The sequence below is a fragment of the Ascidiella aspersa genome, chromosome 5 (assembly GCF_963924565.1).
Source record: "Ascidiella aspersa chromosome 5, kaAscAspe10.2, whole genome shotgun sequence".
Lineage (NCBI taxonomy): Eukaryota > Metazoa > Chordata > Ascidiacea > Phlebobranchia > Ascidiidae > Ascidiella > Ascidiella aspersa.
The window spans coordinates 1,196,846-1,217,180 of NC_139451.1; the positions used below are offsets into that span (position 1 = coordinate 1,196,846).

Below are 20,335 nucleotides of genomic sequence, written 5' to 3' on the forward strand. Positions count from 1 at the left end.
AGATACTTGCGGCTGAACAATAAATTTACATTCCTTTTAATTCCTCCCCAAGCCATTATTCCTGTAAAATTAAATATAGTGACACAAATGAAACTAAATCTAGCTTTTTAAATTGGTCTGTGGCCCACCTTAAATATTCTTATGGCCCACCAGTGAGCCATGGCCCACTGGTTGAGAACCGCTCAACTAAGCAGACCAAAAACATTTTTTAGGGGTCCGCGGTAAAGAAAGTTTAAGAACCCCTGGTTGAACACAAAGTATAAATGTGACTGGAATACTGAAAACACATTTTTAACATTGGTATGAAATAGTTTTAAAGTAAATGAAATGAAATGAATTTGCACATGTTGCATTGAACAGTTTAATACAATTTTGAAACTTTTGATAAATCATAAAGAAACCCAACAAGATTTGGAATACGGCTGTAATGTTAGCATATCTCTATTGAAACAGTTGTTTAAATGTATAAAATTTATGTATAGTGAAAATTACAGAAAAAAACAACATGTGGAAAGAACAACTGTTACAGGTTTATATATTTGCAATTCAAAGAGATAAAAAAAAAACATTTGTACGTTCAACTTGTACCGAAATATAGATTAGCTAAAACCACATCACGGGTAATCAAAAGATAATAAGTGACAACAAAACCTTATAAACCTGGTGAAAAGTGAGCAAAGGCATAATTTTTATTTCATATCTGTTTGCTCAATAAATATTACTAGGAATCACCAAAGCATTTAGATGGAGTTAAATAGGACAAATATATAGCTTGTACCATTGGTGACATTTCAAAATCAAGAATTTTAATCGATCGAGAGCGGAAAAAAACGCTTTTTTACTTGCTCCCAACCAAGGTGTACTATGTTTTTTCTTGCTATTTTAAATTTGGCTCTACTGGCAGCTTCTTGCTACAATTGCCTGTGTACATTTAGTGTGTAATAAATAAAGAAATACCAAATTGTGCACATTTTTTGTGTATTGTTCAATGTTTCAAATTTATTTATTGCAGTGTTTCTCAACCCACCCAGTAGTTTAACTGAATAGTTTTACTGAGATTTATTCTAAAAAAGTTTTGAAAATTTTTTACATATATCATAGTAATCAAAATACTTTTTAATGTCATTGTCGTTTTTTTTTTCAAGTTCAGTTGAAGGTTGGCCGCCACAGCTTGGCTGTTGTACTCCAGCTCAATATTTGGGCCGTGACAAAAAGGTTAAAAAACACTGACTAATTGATACAGTAAACCTTCACTTAATAAAAAAAATCTGTATATATTGTTTGCGAGATACTCTGGAAGTTTGAAAACCAAAACAAAAAAAGTTTTTTTGTTAAAAAAAAAAAAATTTGTTGTGTGTTTGATATTGGAAGAAAAACAACATTTTCTTGTCAGCATAGCAATCCTGAGAAGAAAAATCTCAATTCATCGAATAAATATTTGTTGGTATTTTGGCAGAGGGATGGCTGACGAAAGAATAAAGCGACGAATAAGTAGGTAGAAGGTATTTTTGGTGAGTTGCTGCAAGATCGTGCATTCGCTTACAAGTTCAATAAAAAAGCAAAAACGTTAATCTTTGGTAAAATCTTTAAACTTGAAATCAGAGTTGGATCAATTACATTAATTCAGTTCAATTACAATTACTTCCTTGTATGTTTCAATTCCACCACTATCAATAAAATGGCATTTTCAAATTATACCATTTTGGTTATATCTTCAACTTTCTCAATATCAATGTATTGAGCCAAAATTTTAGCCAATTATAATTAAAATTGGAATTACACAGAATAAAATGCCTGAATAACATCCATTACAATTGATCCGACTCTGCATGGATTAGTTAAATGTTCTTTAAGCACATTTTTTTGATACAATGAACCCTTCAAAATAGTTTTAGTAAACGGTAAAGTTTTAGCATAAACAGTTAACCATGTGTATGTGTTATTACAGCTGATATTCTGTGAGGGTTTCAATGCCACTTATGCTTTGCTTTTGTTTGTTTCAATCAATGGGCACAGGTTTAAGGAATTTAAATGGACTGAACAATAGAAAATTCAAAAACATATCAAAAACCCATTTAAAGTACCAAGAACCTAAAATTTCTGAGGTCAGGAATTAGATTAAAATGCAATGGCTTGCATTTGGGAAACACAATAAATTATTAGTTGATTTGAAAATCTACAAACCTTTAGTGATTTGAAAAAAACATATTTTAAAGCACATAGAGAAAGAAGCGGATGATGTTGTTTAAGGCAAATTTTTGCTGAGTGATACAAAGTTTACAAACAGTATAAAGTTAAGCCCCAAGTTGTAGTTTGTCTTAAAAAAAGATGAAAAAGATGATAGCAGGACATTACAGGTGAAATATTTTTCAAACTGCAACAATCAAACATAGACTCTACTAAAACAAAAATCTACTGCAAAAGTAAAACAGGCTGTTTGGAAAATAAATCAGACGGCGTTTACTTTTGCTCGATAGCTTTGGCAAAAAAAATTAGTTGATACAGAAGTTCTTTTCAAAATAAAAAGGTAATAAAAAAAGCCTGGTTGTGAAAAATTAAACCCATAATTGAAAAAAGCCCAAAATTCGTAAATTAAAAAAAAAACAAGCTAACGTTAGGTTTGCAACATAAAACAGAGATAGATATTTGCATTGAAGACAATGTTTTGGTGTTACATAAATAGGCATTAAAATGTGTAATTAGAAGCACAGTGGCTCACAGTACATAATAAAGGCTTTGATCTGAAAAACAAAAAACTGTACCAAAAAAAAGATTTCGATTCATAAAGGCCCCGACGTACAGTGGCTGAAATAAAAGCTTGTTATTGTAAAAAAAGTGAAGTTTGGTGTTGAGAAAATAAGGTGATGTGAAGATTTGGTGTCGAAGTAGGTAACACGACGTTGCTATCAGCGGGTAAAAATGAAACTCACAGTAGAAAACAACGGTAAAAAGGCAACTTTGAAGAAATGGTAAATAACAAGTAAATAGGAAAAAATTCAACTACGATTACCACACCGGTAAGAACTTGACGGAAGGAAGCTTAAAAATCGGAGAAGATTTCCATGTCTTTAGTTGCAACAGGTTTGGACGTCTAAAACAAAAAATCATGTTTCTATTTGCATTTCTGTGTTTTGCGCATTTCTTTTAATAAAGTTTCTTTTAATCGCAATTCGTTAAAAGTGAAACCGAATTTGGGTCTTAGAAGAACTTTATGATTAAGGGCAGACTTGGGAACGAGTTTCAAGCAACAAATCCTATGTTTTTTTTAGACACCCTTTAGTGTGAAACAGGGCTCACCAAGCTTTTAACTGACTATATGTAACAAAACTTTAGCGAGCCTTAATAATTTGCCGTTTTGTTCCAAACTTCATCAAAATTTACTTAAAAAAAACATTTCAACCCAATTTTTTAAATAATAAAAAAGACCGCAGCAAACCGGCAGAATTACATCTGCGGGCCGCAGTTCGGTGCCCCCTGGTGTGCAGCGTTCTACTCATATTCAATATCTAACCTGCCAGTTTTCCTCGGGGTAATCTTCGAAGTTCCTCGTGTCGCCGCTGTGCCGCACCTTGGGGATGATCGGCGGCTGCGGGGACAACACACACACAATTTATGGCTAACTATGGGCAAACATACCAGTTCGTTGTAGACACAAACAGAAAAACACCGCTACCTTTCGTAAACCTAGTTAATGCAATAATTTTAGCCATGATCTGCGGTTCAACATGGTGATTTATCTTGAATGGTAGGTTTCAACAGCAGAATAACAACAGGAGGTAGCCAAACTTCTCAATGATCAAAGCAAATTTAGACTTGATAATTGGAATAAAAATAAGTAGAAACATTTTGATTTTAATACTTTTTGTCAAAATTAAGTGTATTGGAAAAGAAAGTCGAGTATCAGTTATCGAAATATTTATTTTATACACACTAAGGCAGCGGTTCTTAACCGGGGGGGGCGCCAAGCAATTCTAAGGGGGGCGCGAGCTCGACTTCAATATTTTAACTTTTTGCAGTGATTTTAATGGTTTCGTTTGGGTTAGGCATAATTCTTACATACAAACTCTGTTTTTTGCCAACTTTAACATTAAAACTGCAAAAAATTTTTCTTCTAATCCCTTTTAGAAAATCCACGGTATCACCGCCCTATTAAATTAACTTATAGATAAACGATAAAAGCTATCGCCCTTTCGGACTATTTTTCATCCATATTTTATATATGATAACAGGCTATAGCAACAGGGGAAGTCGAACTTTTTTTGCGCGAAACTATATTGTTTTTGCAATATTGCCGTTGTATTGTGTGTCGTTACATCTTTTGAAACACGATAACGCAATGTTTAATATTTGCGCTTGACATTTACAACTGTGGAGTCAATGCCCTCGCAACACGTTTGTCAAAATAAGCTTGATAAAATCAATGTGTCGAGCTCGCGCAATTTGTTGTGTGCCCAACGCGAAACGCCTCTTCGATTGCAGTTTAGCCAATTCGACAAAATAAAACTCAAAATTTTCCAATGACAAACGACACCCTTCACTATTTTCCTGTATTCTCAGTGATATTTAATTGCAAAATGTCGAAATATTTCCATAGGGGGCGCAAGGCATGAAAAAATTACCAAAGGGGGCGCGCGGCTGATAAAAGGTTAAGAACCACTGCACTAAGGTATACCCGACAAAATGCTCTGAAACAACAGCCTATGATTTAATCACACATAATTGTAAAAATTTGAATAAAGAAACCTTTAAATTCATCTATAATGACATGATTCGGTATCGTGGTTTGTGGATAGAAAAAAAAATTGGAAAATGTGGTGAATCTGAATAAAGTATCGTAGCACTCACGATCATCTTTCTCTCGGCCACAGCCTCCCAGTCGATCGTCTGGAACCACTTGTGGCGCTTCACGTCCTCCGCGGCGTTCTTCATGTTGCCCAGGCGACGCGTGCGGTCGGCGGTCAGCAGTTTCTTGATTAAGTCCCTGTAAAGTAAGAGCCGGCTCATTAAAATGTAAAAAGAACAAAGCTTTTTGCCGAAGCTCGTACAGAAGTAGCATTTCAACTGTTTCGAATGAACCTTGTTCATTTTATTTAAGTAAAATATTTGAAACGTCACAAAATGCTACCTACTTCAGGCCTAATGCTGTACCCATATTTTGCTTTTTTTAAATGAATTAAAAACAAAATATAAAAGTTGTTTTACTACAGCATTTTCTAAGCAATTAATTTAAGCTACAATGTGTGCATATATATAAAATTCAAACAGTATTAACCCCCCCCCCCCCTATATATATATATATATATACTTATTTGCCGGGAAAAAAAAATTTTACAATTGACACTGTTTAATTGTATGATCAAATAAACTCGCTCGCAAAACGACTTTTGTGGCAAAAAGGTTTACTTAACTCTTGTTTAACGTTCTATTGCCACCAAAGCCTGGTGTAAATGAGTGTCAAACAATTTTCCAAATAAGCAACCAATTTCTCTGAGCAACTTACTTTGCAGACGGGTCAATGTTTCTGGGAAAATCCATTTTTCCTCGTAATATTTTTTGGTAAATTCCGAAAGGACTTTCGTCCCAAAATGGTGGAAAACTAAACAAAAAAAAAATATTAGAGAATATTTTCTAAAAAAAAAAGGAAAACTAAAATTAATTTAAAGTATGTAATTTTTTTTTAATAAACTTGTAGTTTTTCTAGTCTTGAAAAAATATTTAAATTAAAATTGGAAAAAATTGTTGAAAAAAATATATATTCTCTAGTTTACATCAACCTGTATACCGAAAGCCATTGCAGACTCTACACCGAATCTGTCGATCAATGTGGAGGGCTAGATTTCAGTTGTAAACACACATGTGTGTTCATGTTTCATTACATCAACCTATTCCTAATAGGTCAAAATTTTAATTTTAATGGGTCAAAATTTCTGATTTTTTAGTCTGAAAAATATTATCGAGCAGTTTTTGGTCGATTTAAAACCTCACTCACCCGGCAAGCATCTCGTAGGTGAGAATGCCGAGCGCCCACCAGTCGACCGACTTGCCGTGGCCTTTGCTCTGAATCACCTCCGGGGCCAGGTACTCTGGGGTGCCGCACAGTGTCCAAGTTCTGATTGGGGAAAAAATGATCAAAGTTGCCAAAGCGGCGACAAAATGTATGCGACATGTTTGAACGTGGGAAGCTGTTATTGGCATAAACTGGTAATCTGCCCTTTAATTTATCGCAGGGGTTCATAAACTGGGGTCCATGAACTTTTTGGGGCTGTGGATTGATTTTAGGGGGACCAAGAAAGCCCAACTAATATCTTGTTTTGGGTGTCTTTTCTTTATTTGCATTTAGACTCGTTTCACATTTGTTGGACCAAAAACAGTAGGTTTCAAAGACTACTTGTTTAAGACATCATTGTCAATTTATGACGTCATCTCTAAAAATTTTATGTAAACCCTGATTCATGCCATCCAAAATCATTTTTTAGGGGGTCACATTAAAAAAAGTTTACGAACTTCTGCCTAACACAGTTCAGCGTACAAGCGTTTTGTGACTTATTTAATAGCATTCCACTAGCTCAGTCGGTATAGCAACAGTTCAAGTATGACCTAAGAGTTGAGAGTTCAAACCACACCACACCACAGGTTGTATTTCTAGCATTGCCTTGCTTGCGTTACAATAACTGATTTCAGCACACCTTTTTGAATGCATGTACGCGTCACTTAAATCAGTGGTTCTCAAACTTTTTTGAGCACGACCGAAATCTAAATTTATCTCACGACCCAAGCCTCAAACATCAAAAAATGTACTTTTTCTGACGTGCATGAAATAAAAAAAGACACAGACAGCCAGATATAGTAACCTAGACAGTTCTATGAAACAATGATTGATTACAAGCAAATGATTGATTTATTTTAGTGCGATTGGTGAAACTAATTTTTTTCCTTTCTATTATCAGCGTGGCTTGTTTGGTGACTAAAAGCTTACACCAGTCTTAGCAGCTACTGTAGTTGGCTATGGCTATTCTGTAGCTGGCTGCCATTAAAACATTCATAAAACCACTTATGATGCAATAATTCAGTTATGATTGAATTGAAAATATTTGAAAATTCAAATGAAAAAAGTTTGTTTGCGCAGGATTAAATCACCATCAGGCAACCCATTTTTTGATCCTGCGTGACCCATACTTTGAGAACCACTGACTTAAATTATTATTGAAAATAACAACATGAAACATCTAATACATAAGTTGCGATCAACCAAGTTTAGCAATATCGACTGACCGGTCTTCGACCCTCTTTGCAAAGCCAAAGTCTGTTAGTTTTGTATGCCCGTCACGGTCCAGCAGTATGTTTTCAGGCTTAAGATCTCTATAGACGATGTGCAGTGAGTGGAGATATTCAAGAGCCGATACAATCTCTGACGCGTAGAAGAGGGAAGTAGCGTTGTTGAAGCGGCCTGGAATAAATATCAATGTTGCCGCATTCGGTTCCGAAAGATGAAATGGCCAGGGGTCACTAAACTGTTTAATTTATCCGGTTGGCTAGAGATTTTTTTAGCGATCCAAAGACACATTTTATTGTCAGTTTATTCACGAAAACGTTTATCTGGTGCAAATTAGCTTTTAAAGTTCTTTGTTTCTTAATAATTAAGTCAAATAAGTTCGACATAGAATTTTAAATACCTCAACAGTCAAAATTTGTGAGTTTTCCTGCCCCTAATCACCAACGTTTGGCGACCACTGAATTATACTAAACATAAAAATCAATATGCAATATTTTAATGTTAATTTTAGGATCCAAGTCTGGCCCAACACTGCCAGTAGTTAATCTTTTTTGTGAGATCAAAAAAGATCAACTTTGCAAGTTTTGCTTTAAAAACCTTGTTTTACGTGTTTTGGTATTTAAAGTAACAATTAACCAAAAAAAATGACGCCAGAAAGTACTATGGAACAGTATTTCCAAGTGTTACCCAAGTGCATTACTTTGGACAGTTTTGCATGAATGAATTGTTAACTAATAACTATTAAGCTTAAAAAAATGATATATTTTTCTATTTTGCTAATTAAGTGTAAACAATTTCAATGGAAAAACAGTTGAAGTATTTCTATGAACTGTTATGTTAATCTTCCCAGCATTGACATCCCAAATAAATAAAAAAATAACAATTTGGAGAGCAACATAATAAACTACTTTATGACGTTGGTTCTCGTCTAGAATCCTAACTACCTTTTTGTCCGGGGATTTATGTTGGCAACATTATTAGGTTGGGATGCGAGTTTGGGTTTGGGTTTGGGTGGGTCAAGTATTATTATTATATTTATTACCTAAGCCTTATTTATTTATTTCTTGCAAGTTTAATTTGCATGTAACTGTAAAAACATTGGTATGAAATAACTATGGTGACCCACCCAAAGTCAAACACAAACTCGCACCCCAACCTAATAATGTTAGCAATATAAACATCCAGGCAAAAATGTGGTAGGATTCTAGACCAGCGCCCTAAGTTGTTCTAACACGACAGGAATATGTTCACCTGCACTCCTGAGATAGGAGAACAACTCCCCACCGCAGGCAAACTCGAGCAGCATGTACAGGAATGTGTCGTCGTGGTGGGACCAGTATCTGCAACATTACAAACTTTTTATCAAGTACAACTGTATACATTGCTGCTTTCAATGTAGTATGTTTAATTGATTTGCACAAGCTAATTTTAAATAAAAGTTGGTTTATTCTCTTCTTTAAATAGCTTTTACTTGTAAAAAATTTTACTCAATATTTAACAAAACAATTGACAACTAATTTTAGTTTGTTGGTTTTTAATTTAGAAAAAAATACATGTAAGCATAAATCAATTAATCAAATACTTAAAAGTCTAAAAAGTTAATTAAAAAAAAAGAAAATATGTGTTTCAAATAAAGAAAGGCAATAAAGCCTGTATCATAGTTCTTATAAATTCTGATAAAAATATTATATAATTAGAAATAAATATAAAATCAACAATTAATAAAAAAATTTGAAGTTCTATGTGAGACAAACAGATAAAAAATATTGTGGTGAAATCTGGTTTCATAAATAATTCAACATTGGCATTGAGACCTTAAGATTTTTCTTTTTAAACCCACAAATGTGTCAAGGAGAATTTTGAATTATTACTGTCAAAGAAATAATAAAAAAGTATTACACCAACTAAACTACCAACATCAATATATATAAAAACTATAGGAATAATGTGAAAGTGCAAAATCTGCACAAAAACTTGAAAGTACAAAGTTGAAAGCTAGCGCAGACAGGAAACTGGTTCTAACAATTCCGATTAATTAGACAACAAAATCACTAATGAATGCCGCAACGTTTTGCTTTCAATCAAAAAGCACAATGTTATGAAATCCACTTGTTAAGCATATTTATTAGCAAAACCCAACAATTATTCCCTTTGAAAATATTGTCGTAATTAAATCTAGTTTGTTGGTAAAAATTCTGCAGTTTGAGGCAGAAGTTTATTGATATTTTGTCTTACATTCTAATACATTTCCATCTTTTGAGCACATTCATCAAAAAAAACATGAAGAACACCATTATTAAGCCTATGTTACTCTACAGATTTTGTAAAACCCTTTTAATGGTTCCTATGATGCAGCAAACAGCTAAAAATCAATAAAATTTGTTTTACACAATAACCAACAGAACTAATTATTATTAATGTATGACCAGTGAAATTTTATTCTAAGCGTTCAAAAGAGTGGACCTCAAACATTTTCAGCCAGTGGCACATTGAAAGTATATTTAAAAAATCATGCACATTTTTTGACAAAACCAAACAATTATAATTTAACGTATATTCACCTTGAACTACACCAGTGGTTCTCAAACTTTAAAAAAAAAATTACGAAACGGTCCCCAGCAGTTTTTTAATTGCTCATGGTCCCTTAAAAATATACACAATGAACACAAAAACACATTGTTTTTAATGGTAACAATGGGACGGGTGCACTTGCTTCTTTGCTTTATGCTTGGCTATGTTAACCTCTAACGAATCATTTTATTTTAGTGAAGCAATCACGAACAGTTTTAAAACCGTGACCGGCTGACCGTACAGCCCACAGTGTCAGCGCAGCAAACTGTAACATTATGACGTCATAATAGACAATTCAACTTGAATCGTGCAATAACGTGAATGAACAATTAATGATAATAATCAGCTTGGTTTGGAAACATAAGTTGCCTGAAAATTTTATTGCAAAAAAAATTTTTTTTTGTTGCTTCACGGTCCCAGGAAAGTGTCTCGCTGACCCCAAAAGGACCGCGGAGCCCAGTTTGAGAACCACTGAACTACACAGTTACTAATAGGTAAATAACATAATCTTATTATTTATAATTTTGAAGCATAAAGTTCATTTAACTCTTGTGTGCTTGCCTGTATGTTGTAATACAATTAGGATTTTTGTAAAAAGTAAAATTAAGTGCACACTTCAAAGAATCTTAAGGCAAACAGGTTGAGAATCAATCGTTTAAAATGTCCTGCGAATTCGTTTCGAAGATTTGATGTTAAATTTTCCCCGTGTACAATTTTGAGATTTTATATGTTGTTCCTGAAAACCGTTTGTAACTCAATATATATATTACAGGGGTGGGAAATTATTTTTTTTGCAGCAAGATGAAAAGAATTAGAAAATGTCTTGGCAGGCCGTTTCTAAATTTTAGGGTTCTCAAATAGACACAATACAACACATGATTCCTTTTAGAAGAAAAGCCCTTGTGACAAGCTGTAAGAGTGTAGGAATGGGTGAGGATACCTAACAAGAGTATAAAGTACCCAATAAAATATTCTTAAAACAATAAAAAAATGCTGGGGCTTAATTTTGCCTGAAATAGTCTTATTGAAAATAAGCCGCAGACCAGATTAAATTACTTGACGGACCAAATTCAGGCTGCGTCCCTAGTTGGCCGCTTGATTGTTGTTAAATCAAGAATAAAACAAATCTGCCAGAAGATTAGTAACAGTTAAATTCAGTGTTCACTTTTTGGTTCCACAACAATACTTACAGTTGCACAATGAAGGGATGTTGGATCTGGTTCAGAATCACTTTCTCGTTCTTAACATGCTGAACCTGCTTCAGTTTTATTATGTCGGCTATTTTCATCACTTTAAGAGCAAAGTATTCCTTTGTGTGCCGTTCCTTGATAAGTACTACACGACCAAACGTTCCCGTGCCTGGATAAACATAAAACATTTTGCGTCCGATCAATGGAATACTTACTTAAATGGATTTAGTAACTTGCCTCGGAATAATTTGCCACATAAGTTATTATTCAAATTCATTTGAAAATTTTTCCAAATTCAAAGCTTTTTTAAAGACTGATTTTTTAACCCTAAATGTTTTTTGAATAAAATTAGAAAATAAAACAAAATGCTAGGGTCAACACAATAACAAAAAGTAAAAAAAAACGTCTTTAGTTTAGAACTTTCAGCACTTTCTCTACACAACCGAAGTATATATTCAAAACAGGAAGTTTAAAAAAATGTCTTAACTGTGCTTTTCAAAAAAAAAAGTTATCTTTAAAAATTGGCCTTAGCAATCTTGAATTCAAGTTAACGCTTAAATATAACATAACTTATATAATATTTTCCATTGATAGGCAAATGTTCAGTAAATTTTTATCATAAGTTTTCAGGTTCTCTATGTTTGGCTATTGGATCTAACCTGCTTATCAAATAAAAACTCGACTCGACTGTTGGAAATGGTTTATCAGGTAAATTGCCAAACAAGTACAAAATTATAGAAAATAACTTGTACAGAATTTTTGAATCCCACCTATAGTTGACAATATCTCAAGGTCAGCGAGGGTCAAATTTCTTCCGGTTCTTTTCACGAATGCGTTCGTTGGTTCGGGACTAGCAACTTTACTAACGCTCGGTTCAAGCGAGTTCGATTGAAGAGGTAGGTTCAAGTTTCCGACCGACGACGCAAGTTCGCTTTTACTACCGAGCGACAAAACTTGAGGGGGTTTGTTTGGGGGGATGTCCCCAGCTTCCAGGTTTACTTTTTGAATCGATGAGGTTATTGATGTTATTCCGCTGGCTTCCGGTGTGTTAGGTTGACTCCCAGTGTCCATTGTGCAACTATTTACAGTGAATTACCGGTCGGTTAGTTGGTTTATTTCATTGTTAAGGTGGAGATTCTGCAATTCTGTAAGTAACAAAAGCTATGAGGTGAAAAACAGATTTTTTTATCTAGTAAGAATATTGAAGCCCATACAGAATTCGGCATTAAAGTTTAGCAATTCTGTGATTTAAAAAATCAAGGCACTGGTGAAACAACACATTTGAAAGTTTGGTGTGGACAAACCTACCACACATTGGCACTATCCACAGCAAAGCTGCTCATAACAGTAAAATGCATTTAGTGTGTCGTTGTATTTTTTAACAGACTGAACTTGAATCCCCCAAAAATTATTATGTTTCTTATTTTTCCCATGCATTATAGTAGCAGGGTGCACTTTTCACCTTAGTGGTATTCGGTCACCCTGATTTTGTCGGCCATGCACCCATAAGACCTTGTCCAGATGGTAAATATTTAAAATGGTAAATATCTTCTAGAAAAACAAATGTAAAACTGTTGTAGAAACTGTCGCACAATCAATGTTAATATAAGGTAGCCTTGCCTTTTTAAAAGCTACCATTTTAACTAAAAAAGTGTTTATGAAAAACACGGTCAATAAACGGCCGTTGAAATTTTGATTAGGTCATTTAAACGGGCGATACGTTATTCCTCGAATTTACCAATTAAAAAAAGAATTTTGATCGTTTCTTTGCTATCTGCAATTCATTCTACTTGGTACTAGCAACTTGGGATCATCGTGTTAACCTGACTGCATTCCACAATTTGTGGCCGCCAAAGATATACGCCAGAATTTTTTCTGCTGAAATCTTACGCCAAACTAGGACGATATATACGCCAAAAGCGACAATTTTTTTGGTAAATTTACTAGGCCGACAATATTCCACACCAAATGTTGTGATTTTGAGCAAAGTATTCCATGCCAAAGATCTCTGGCGGGAAGGCAGTGGAATGCAATTAGGCGTGTTAAGTATTGTATGTAGCCAAGATTTAATTTTGAATATACCCAGGGTTCTCAGTGGGTCATAGAAACACCAATCTCTGCTAGACTGGTCTACACAATAATTCACCCGAACGCTAAACCCCCAAAGGTCTTTCACATGAAAACTTTATATCATCGACCTGGTGTAAATATATTAAAAATAGCATTTCTGGCATATATATTGCAGAATTTTGGCAGCAATTTTTTTTTTAATTTTTTTTAAAGTTAGTATTTACCAAGTTTGCATTTTTATGGCACTTTTTGCCAAGATCATGTGTGTGCAGCGCCAAATTTTTAAGTGGGCAGGTGTGCAGTTAAGGTTTTGTACAAATCTGAGGTTAGGAATCCTAGCACATCTTAACCGATTTAGTAATATTAGATTTACAATTTATTAATTCAGCGTTCACACAAACCTATAGAACAATGGACAAACCCTACTAAAAATCAAAACCTGATTTTTTTTTGTATTTTTATTACATTTATTTTGCAGTAAACAACATTGTAATGCTTTTGCACATTTGAATTAGTGATAATTGCAAACATACTTTAAACACGTTTGAAAACTACTTTTTAAACTTTAAGAACATCAATACACTAACGGTTCAAAAGCTAAAAGGTCTATATTTGTTAGGTTACTGTCACTGTTTCCTTCAAATAGCTTTTTTTCATTCAACGCTAAAGTTTAAGTTTTAAACAAACATTTCAAACTTGATTCATAACTTCGCTAAGGTGACTTTCCCCGATTGTGATGTCACATTCGACACGAAGCGCTTCAGTGATCGCGTATGGCAACTAAATCACTGGACCATAACGCTATTCCATTATGCGCTAACAAACACAACAACTTCCTAAAAGAGTTTTTATTAATGCTTAGTTGCTACGAATCGAGAAAAAAACTTTGGTACAATTCCTGACGCTATTTTGTTTTCTACATAAAATTAGGCTTCAACCTTTGTTTTATTAAGGCTCCCAAATAAAATATCGTTAAGTTTTTATGATAAACACCTTGTTACCTCTCTAACATAGAACATAAACTAAGAAATGGATCCAAACTTTAATTTGTGAATACCTTGCAAAAATCGTAATTAAACAAAATAAATTTACTGTTCTAGGGTTTCATTTCACTAACCTTTGTGGTCATTTATAATTTGCTTATTTTGACATGTTTTAAATCTACCAATCATTCAAAACAAAAAATACACACGTCAATACAAATGAACTTGTTTTGCGAATGGCAATTGTGAAAATGAAAATAAAATCCACAAAATAAAGGGAAATTGGTAGGCTTTAGCTAGAAATGGAAACAAAATTCAACAAAGCTAAAGCTAGACATAGTAAGAAACACAAAGTCCATATAGAAGTAAGTAATACCCCATGTTAAAAAGGGTTGAAAGAAATATTTGAAATGCACAAAAAATGTTATCTACATCTATATAGGTTTGATATTTCCACTACATGTAACCAAAGCCTCCAACCATTATGTCCCAAACTGGATCTTTTATTATCAAATATTACAAATTGTTCAATTGTGTTTAATTTTGTAAAAACCACAACTAGTATAAAACATAAAATTAAAAAATAAAGTAGCACCGAAACCCGAGGCACAGAATTGTTTGTCAAAATCTTCCCGCTTTAACTCAGCGATGCTTTTGACATTCTCGTTTTCGCTACAAAATCTTGCACCGGTTACAATCCCCTTCTTTTCTGTGTGCTGATGTAAAGGACGTTGTTTCCACGGATAAACGCGTCCCCGTACTTGTTCTTGAGCTGCCCGTTTACGTATTCTTCGGTCTGTTCCAGCGCAATGTTCATGTAGCCATCAAGACATGCAAGCACCCCTGGGAAAACAAACTGTGTTACTGACTTAAGTCAATCACTTAAATTAAGACTTAAGTCACAGTTTTCAAATCATCGGACTTTTTGAACATATGACTTGACTCCACTTAATACTTTTGAGCAAACGACTTGATTTGACTTAAGTATTTTAGTCAAATGATTGGGTTGAAAAGAAGTGTTTACATTAGGCATTTTTTTATAAAATTTGGTTATTGATTTTTATTTTTCACATGAAACAATTTGCTTGTTATTTGTCTTGTTTTGTTATTATTAGTTGAGTTATTGCTCCTAACAGGACAAGTTCAATAATTTTAACAGGTTAAGAATTAATTTAAAGTTATTTTTTGCAAATGAATTGATTTGGACTTCAGTCATTTCAAAATTATTTGTTGCTAAGAACACAAAAAATACAATTGTATATTCCGAGTCGGACTTGTGAGGCGTTTATTTTGCTAAAGTCAGACTCTGAAAAACTCCGGAGTCCGACATGCGCAAAACTAAATCGAAACCGATAAGGCTGCAAACTGTAAATGATAATTGTGGGATAGCATTTAGTACATATTTTCCAAACACATACTGTGGATGGATCAATTATAAGACACCCCTATGAGTGGATTGCTGAATATCCACCTTATTTCATCCCATTTGCATACGGTAACTAAATCAAGGTGATTATACTGCAATCCACTCATAAGGGTGTCAAATACCTTATCCATCCACAAAGCATTTGAAAAAGTTTGATTGGAAAATTTTCCAACATATACTATTCCACCTTCAAAATTAACAGTTTACGGACTTGGCGGTTTCAAAATTGTTACTGCGCACATCGGAAAAGTCAGTTAACTTGGTTGTAGTTGGACTTTAGAGTCAACTACATTATTTATAATGGAGTCAAAAAAGTTTGAAAATTAAAAGGCATTTATTTAAGTTAGTGCTTTAACTCTTTTGCAGCAGCTTAAGTTCTCGAAACTATATCAATTTAAATAGTTCGCAATTTATCTAAATTAATAACAACTTCACACTGACCTCTGTAATCGACACCGGAGTTTAGTTTCACAACGACGGGACGTCCGATAATTTGCTTCAGGAAATCACTTGGGGTTTGTTTCCGACTCATTGTGACTCAGCAAATGTCAAATACGACTCAGCAACTATTTACACCTGCTTGTAAAATGTGCAATGATTAAATGGTAACTTCATACAGTGAGCTATCGGAACAATGTGAGATCGTCAATACATGAGAAAACCCGACAATTTTGCAAATATTAAATGTTTCAAAACACCTCAATTATGTTTGCAATTTTAAATATATGGAATATCTAACATATAAGGATTTTGCTAAACGGCATATTTAAACATTTCAATGGCAAGTTTTACGGCTGAACATCAGTTTGTTTCACCAAACAAATTTGCATTTAGCCAAGGGTCACTTTTTACAGTGAGGTTAAAATAGTTTGATTATTGCAATATGTGTTTTAAACGATATTATAAACATGTTCAAAACTGCAACATTTTCCATCATACAACAAGAATTTCGAGATACACGTTTCACAGAAAATACTAATCACAAAATTGATATGTTTTGATATTTTTAAAACTTGACGTTTCGCCACCAGCAGTGTATATATATATATATGGTAAAAATAAATTACCAATAAATATGATTTGCATCGTTACATCAATCAATCGACCACGCATGTTATGCAAAAATGTTTTTACACTACATCAGAAATAAAAGAAAGAATATTACAGAAGCTTACAGTTGGAATAGAAATTTAGTTGTTGGCAAAATTCTCACTAATTTTGTTGCGAAAGTTATTTCAGTTGATTGTAAAAAATACAGAAGATAACTTACCAAAGTAAGTTTTTTTGTTTTTTATCAAACACATAAAAACGAAGAATTAAAAGCTTTGTGTGATCTTTTAGCTCGAATAAACCAGATTGTTGCAATTTTTTACATACTCAAACTAACAATACGAATTCTTTCAATTAAATAACATAAACAAAACTTTTGACTTGCGAAGAAATACATATGATGAAAAGCTATGTAAGATGCAATAACAATTCGGATTGATTTAAACCACATTTGTTCAAAAGTTTTTGGAGGATAGTTTATCAATTGGAATAAGATTTTAGAATTTAAAGCTAATTTCATAAATCTAGAAGGATAGTTTATATGGTATATAGGGATGTTCAAAGTAGAATATCGAATCCTTGGATTCGAATCCAGATGGGATTCAAATCCAATTCTGCCGTTTATTTCGGGTAATTGGGACCGATATAATTTAATGTTTTACCGCCGATTGTTAACGCGTGTGGTAAGTTGGCCTGTCGCTGCGGCGACCAATTTATGGCGCTTGCTGCTTTAAATGTAACGATGTAGTGCAGTGTCAGCGTTTTTTCGGGCGACTAATTAGCACGTCTCGCGATAACGTTCGTCTAATAATTAAGTATCAATCAATCGTTATTGGGCGAAGGACTAATGTGTAACGTCTGGTGTGGAGTTCGCAATGCGTTAAGTTGCAAAAGTAATATTGCGTTGTAAAACGTGCTGGCCGTTCAAAAAATGGGCTATAGGGTTACTTAAGTTCAACTTTAGGCCAATATTCAGCAAGGTTATGCAGTTATGCACAGGGTAATTATCCAGAAATTCGTTATGTCAATAGTAACTTTGTATTCTTTGCAGTACATTATTTGACTGCATAACAGATCATGTTAGTAAAAAAAAAGCACTAAGACCCAACAATGCTTTAAAAAACAGGACCAAATTGCTTAAGACTTTTTAATGCAGTGTTTCATTGTACTCACTATGGCAAAAATACAAGTTTTGACAACAACCTGGACAGTTGACATATTACAGTTTACAGAACTGCTTCAAATGACAGTTGTTAAGAATGTTAAACATATGGGAGATTTTTTTATTATCATATACGTATGTTAGCAAATTGTTTGGGTGATTTATTGCTGTGATTGTGGGCCCTGTGGGGTAGATTAAGATTAATCCCTTCCCCAAACAAAATCAAGGTTAAATAATTTAATAAAAATATACTAGGATTCGCTATTCTGGATTCGTTATTCTAGATTCGAAACCTATTATTCTAGAATACCTTAGTATTCTACTTCGAACATCCCTAATGGTATATTATAATTAACTTTAATACATAACCTTCGAAAAGTTTAACAAGTGGATTGTTATAAAATTTCTCTGTTGAAAACTTATTGACAACTAAGGGTTTTTCCACATAATTAGAAATCTAGGAGGATAGTTTATCGAGAGGCATGTGCCCAGCTTCCCCGATGCACTTCACAGTGACGCAACCGTCCGGGTGAACTGTCATCATTGTAATACTTCCATGCTTCAAACTCATACGAAGCCACGCTTCTGGGTAAACCTGCATTGCCCGACAAACGATATAGCGGATCACGTTCGCGTGACAAACGATAACCTCGTACGAGTCTTTCTCCTGAGAGGGCTCCGCCCGGTGGACAAACTTACGAAAGGCCGACTCGATGCGAGGGTTGTCTGTGTAGACGCTAACCTCCGGTCGCCAACTGCTGAATGGAGGTTCAGGTGCGTACGGAGATCCTTCTCGTAGAAGATCCGTACGGCTTAACGGAATACTTGGAAGTTGATCACGGACCAGCTCGCTTGTTTCGATCGCTCGTGTCATGCTTGATTCGACGACAGAATCGTAATTATGACCTAAATCTCGTAATCGCATCCCGGTGTATACGGCCTGCTCGCGACCAAGTGGAGTGAGCTTCCGTAGTTTATCGTCCTTAAATTCCATGTTGTACTGACCGTGACGGATAAAAAACAAGTGACGGCTCGCTTTTGGGGTGTTTTGCTTTAAAAGATCATCGATATCCTTTTGATCGCCGAGTTCTAGAAGCTTCTGCAGCTTTTTCGGGCTCACTAGCTTCGACGGCTCCCTTTTATCCCAGTTAAAATCCCACGTGCAAGGTTTCTTGGTGATTTCACTTTTCACAGGGGACTCTTCACTTGGTCGGAAGAGCGTGACAGCTAGTGTCGCTGTACCGGCCGTTCCGAGAGAAATCAGCGCTCTAAACACTTTACTGGAAGTCATTTCAAATTTTAAACCCTTACAAATAATCTAGAGTGGAAAGTGTCAAAAAAATGCAACTTAATCATTCAAAAATTAAAACTTCAAAATAAGGACATTTTAAAAAACTAATTTAGGGCATCTTAACCTCCTAATAAACTGACTTAAATGATTAGAGAAAAGCTTTTGCTTGACAAAATAATTTTTTGTTTTTTAGTAAAAGTTTGCGAAACACCCATTGTACGGTGCTACAAAGGGCGCTCTTTCACTATTGTACGAAAAAATTAATAAAAAAAAATTTTCTTCAAATGCCGCATACCACAACACATATTGTTTGGGTTAGGGTGCGGGTTAGCGTTTGGTTGAGGGTGGGTCAAGTAATATTATGTTTATTATTAATAATAACTTGACCCACCCTCAACCAAACGCTAACCCGCACCATAACCCAAACAATATGCGTTGTGGTATGCGGTATTATTTTGTTTTTTTTTTGCATAACTTTTCACGTACAATAGTGAAAGAGCGCTACAAAGTGGGTTTTTAAGTTGCAATTTAAAACTAAATGTCAACCAGGTATAAAATTATCTATATTCTAACACAGTTCTTGAAAAGAATTTTAATATATTTTTTATAAAAAATCAGCCAATTTTTTATTTCACCAGATTACAGCCAAAAAGGTTCAGCACTGATCTAGAATCCTTCCCATTTCGGGGTTTACTAACATTATTGGGTTAGGGTATGAGTTAGTGTTTGGGTGGGTCAAGTATTATTATAATAATTTTGAACTTCCATATTTCTTCGTTTCAATTTTGACAACACGTTTCTATAAAAAAACTGGTAGGAATCTAGTCTAGACCAGCGTCGAAAACTATTCTAATATCAATTTCAAATTTAGCGCAAATATGAATAGTTCACCTTTAACATTTTCCATAAAGGAATATATTAACAAATTCTATTTTGAAATCGTTTCAACTTTTACAATTTTGTTTTTAATTTTTTCCAAAATCTAAAATTTGCTCAAACGCAACGCATGAGTGATTTTATATTAAGCGGCCCAATTTGTAACAATATATTTTTCTGAATAACTTTAAAATACAGTTGCAAGAACAAAACTGCTAAAATAATACAATATTAATTATTAATATTAAATTTTTGGTGAAACAAACACCCCAAACAATAGTTAACATCAATTGAGATTTGAGTCATTAACCCTTGAAACTTTGAAAGTCCCACGTAAAACGTTGCTTAACGTTGTTTTACTATCTGCTTTCGATAATATTATACTAAAATAGTTTAATATCACCAATTGGTTAGAATATTAAAACAGTCCGCCATCTTTGGTA

At 34.0% G+C, this 20,335-nt stretch overlaps 3 protein-coding genes across 3 annotated transcripts; all 3 read right to left on the reverse strand.

The window, feature by feature from the left end:
- Window positions 1–2,803: 2,803 nt before the first annotated feature.
- LOC146141404 (cAMP-dependent protein kinase catalytic subunit PRKX-like) lies at window positions 2,804–12,175 on the reverse strand. The gene is made up of 9 exons (XM_083389498.1): window positions 11,805–12,175; window positions 11,035–11,203; window positions 8,525–8,613; window positions 7,273–7,447; window positions 5,990–6,109; window positions 5,501–5,596; window positions 4,846–4,981; window positions 3,512–3,586; window positions 2,804–3,091 (listed from the first exon to the last, which is right to left on the reverse strand). Exons 1-9 carry the CDS (start codon window positions 12,103–12,105, stop codon window positions 3,041–3,043), a joined length of 1,212 nt encoding a protein of 403 aa, XP_083245624.1. The 5' UTR covers window positions 12,106–12,175; the 3' UTR covers window positions 2,804–3,040.
- Window positions 12,176–14,297: 2,122 nt separating this feature from the next.
- Window positions 14,298–17,107, reverse strand: LOC146141405 (U6 snRNA-associated Sm-like protein LSm6). The gene is made up of 2 exons (XM_083389839.1): window positions 15,955–17,107; window positions 14,298–14,930 (listed from the first exon to the last, which is right to left on the reverse strand). The coding sequence occupies exons 1-2, from the start codon at window positions 16,043–16,045 to the stop codon at window positions 14,779–14,781; spliced, it is 243 nt and encodes an 80-aa protein (XP_083245965.1). The 5' UTR covers window positions 16,046–17,107; the 3' UTR covers window positions 14,298–14,778.
- A 961-nt stretch (window positions 17,108–18,068) lies between these two features.
- Window positions 18,069–19,032, reverse strand: LOC146141406 (serine/threonine-protein phosphatase PGAM5, mitochondrial-like). Its single transcript, XM_083390245.1, has one exon. The coding sequence runs from the start codon at window positions 19,014–19,016 to the stop codon at window positions 18,183–18,185; it is 834 nt and encodes a 277-aa protein (XP_083246371.1). The 5' UTR covers window positions 19,017–19,032; the 3' UTR covers window positions 18,069–18,182.
- Window positions 19,033–20,335: the final 1,303 nt, after the last annotated feature.

Coding starts and splice junctions, on each gene's coding strand:
- LOC146141406 (XM_083390245.1), bottom strand. CDS start 19,016: ATGACTTCCAGTAAAGTGTTTAGAGCGCTGATTTCTCTCGGAACGGCC.
- LOC146141404 (XM_083389498.1), bottom strand. CDS start 12,105: ATGGACACTGGGAGTCAACCTAACACACCGGAAGCCAGCGGAATAACA. Junction 6,110..7,272: donor GCAAAGAGGGTCGAAGACCG/GTCAGTCGATAT, acceptor TTCCCCAATCAG/AACTTGGACACTGTGCGGCA. Junction 5,597..5,989: donor ACCTACGAGATGCTTGCCGG/GTGAGTGAGGTT, acceptor TTTTTTGTTTAG/TTTTCCACCATTTTGGGACG.
- LOC146141405 (XM_083389839.1), bottom strand. CDS start 16,045: ATGAGTCGGAAACAAACCCCAAGTGATTTCCTGAAGCAAATTATCGGA. Junction 14,931..15,954: donor CTCCGGTGTCGATTACAGAG/GTCAGTGTGAAG, acceptor TTGTTTTCCCAG/GGGTGCTTGCATGTCTTGAT.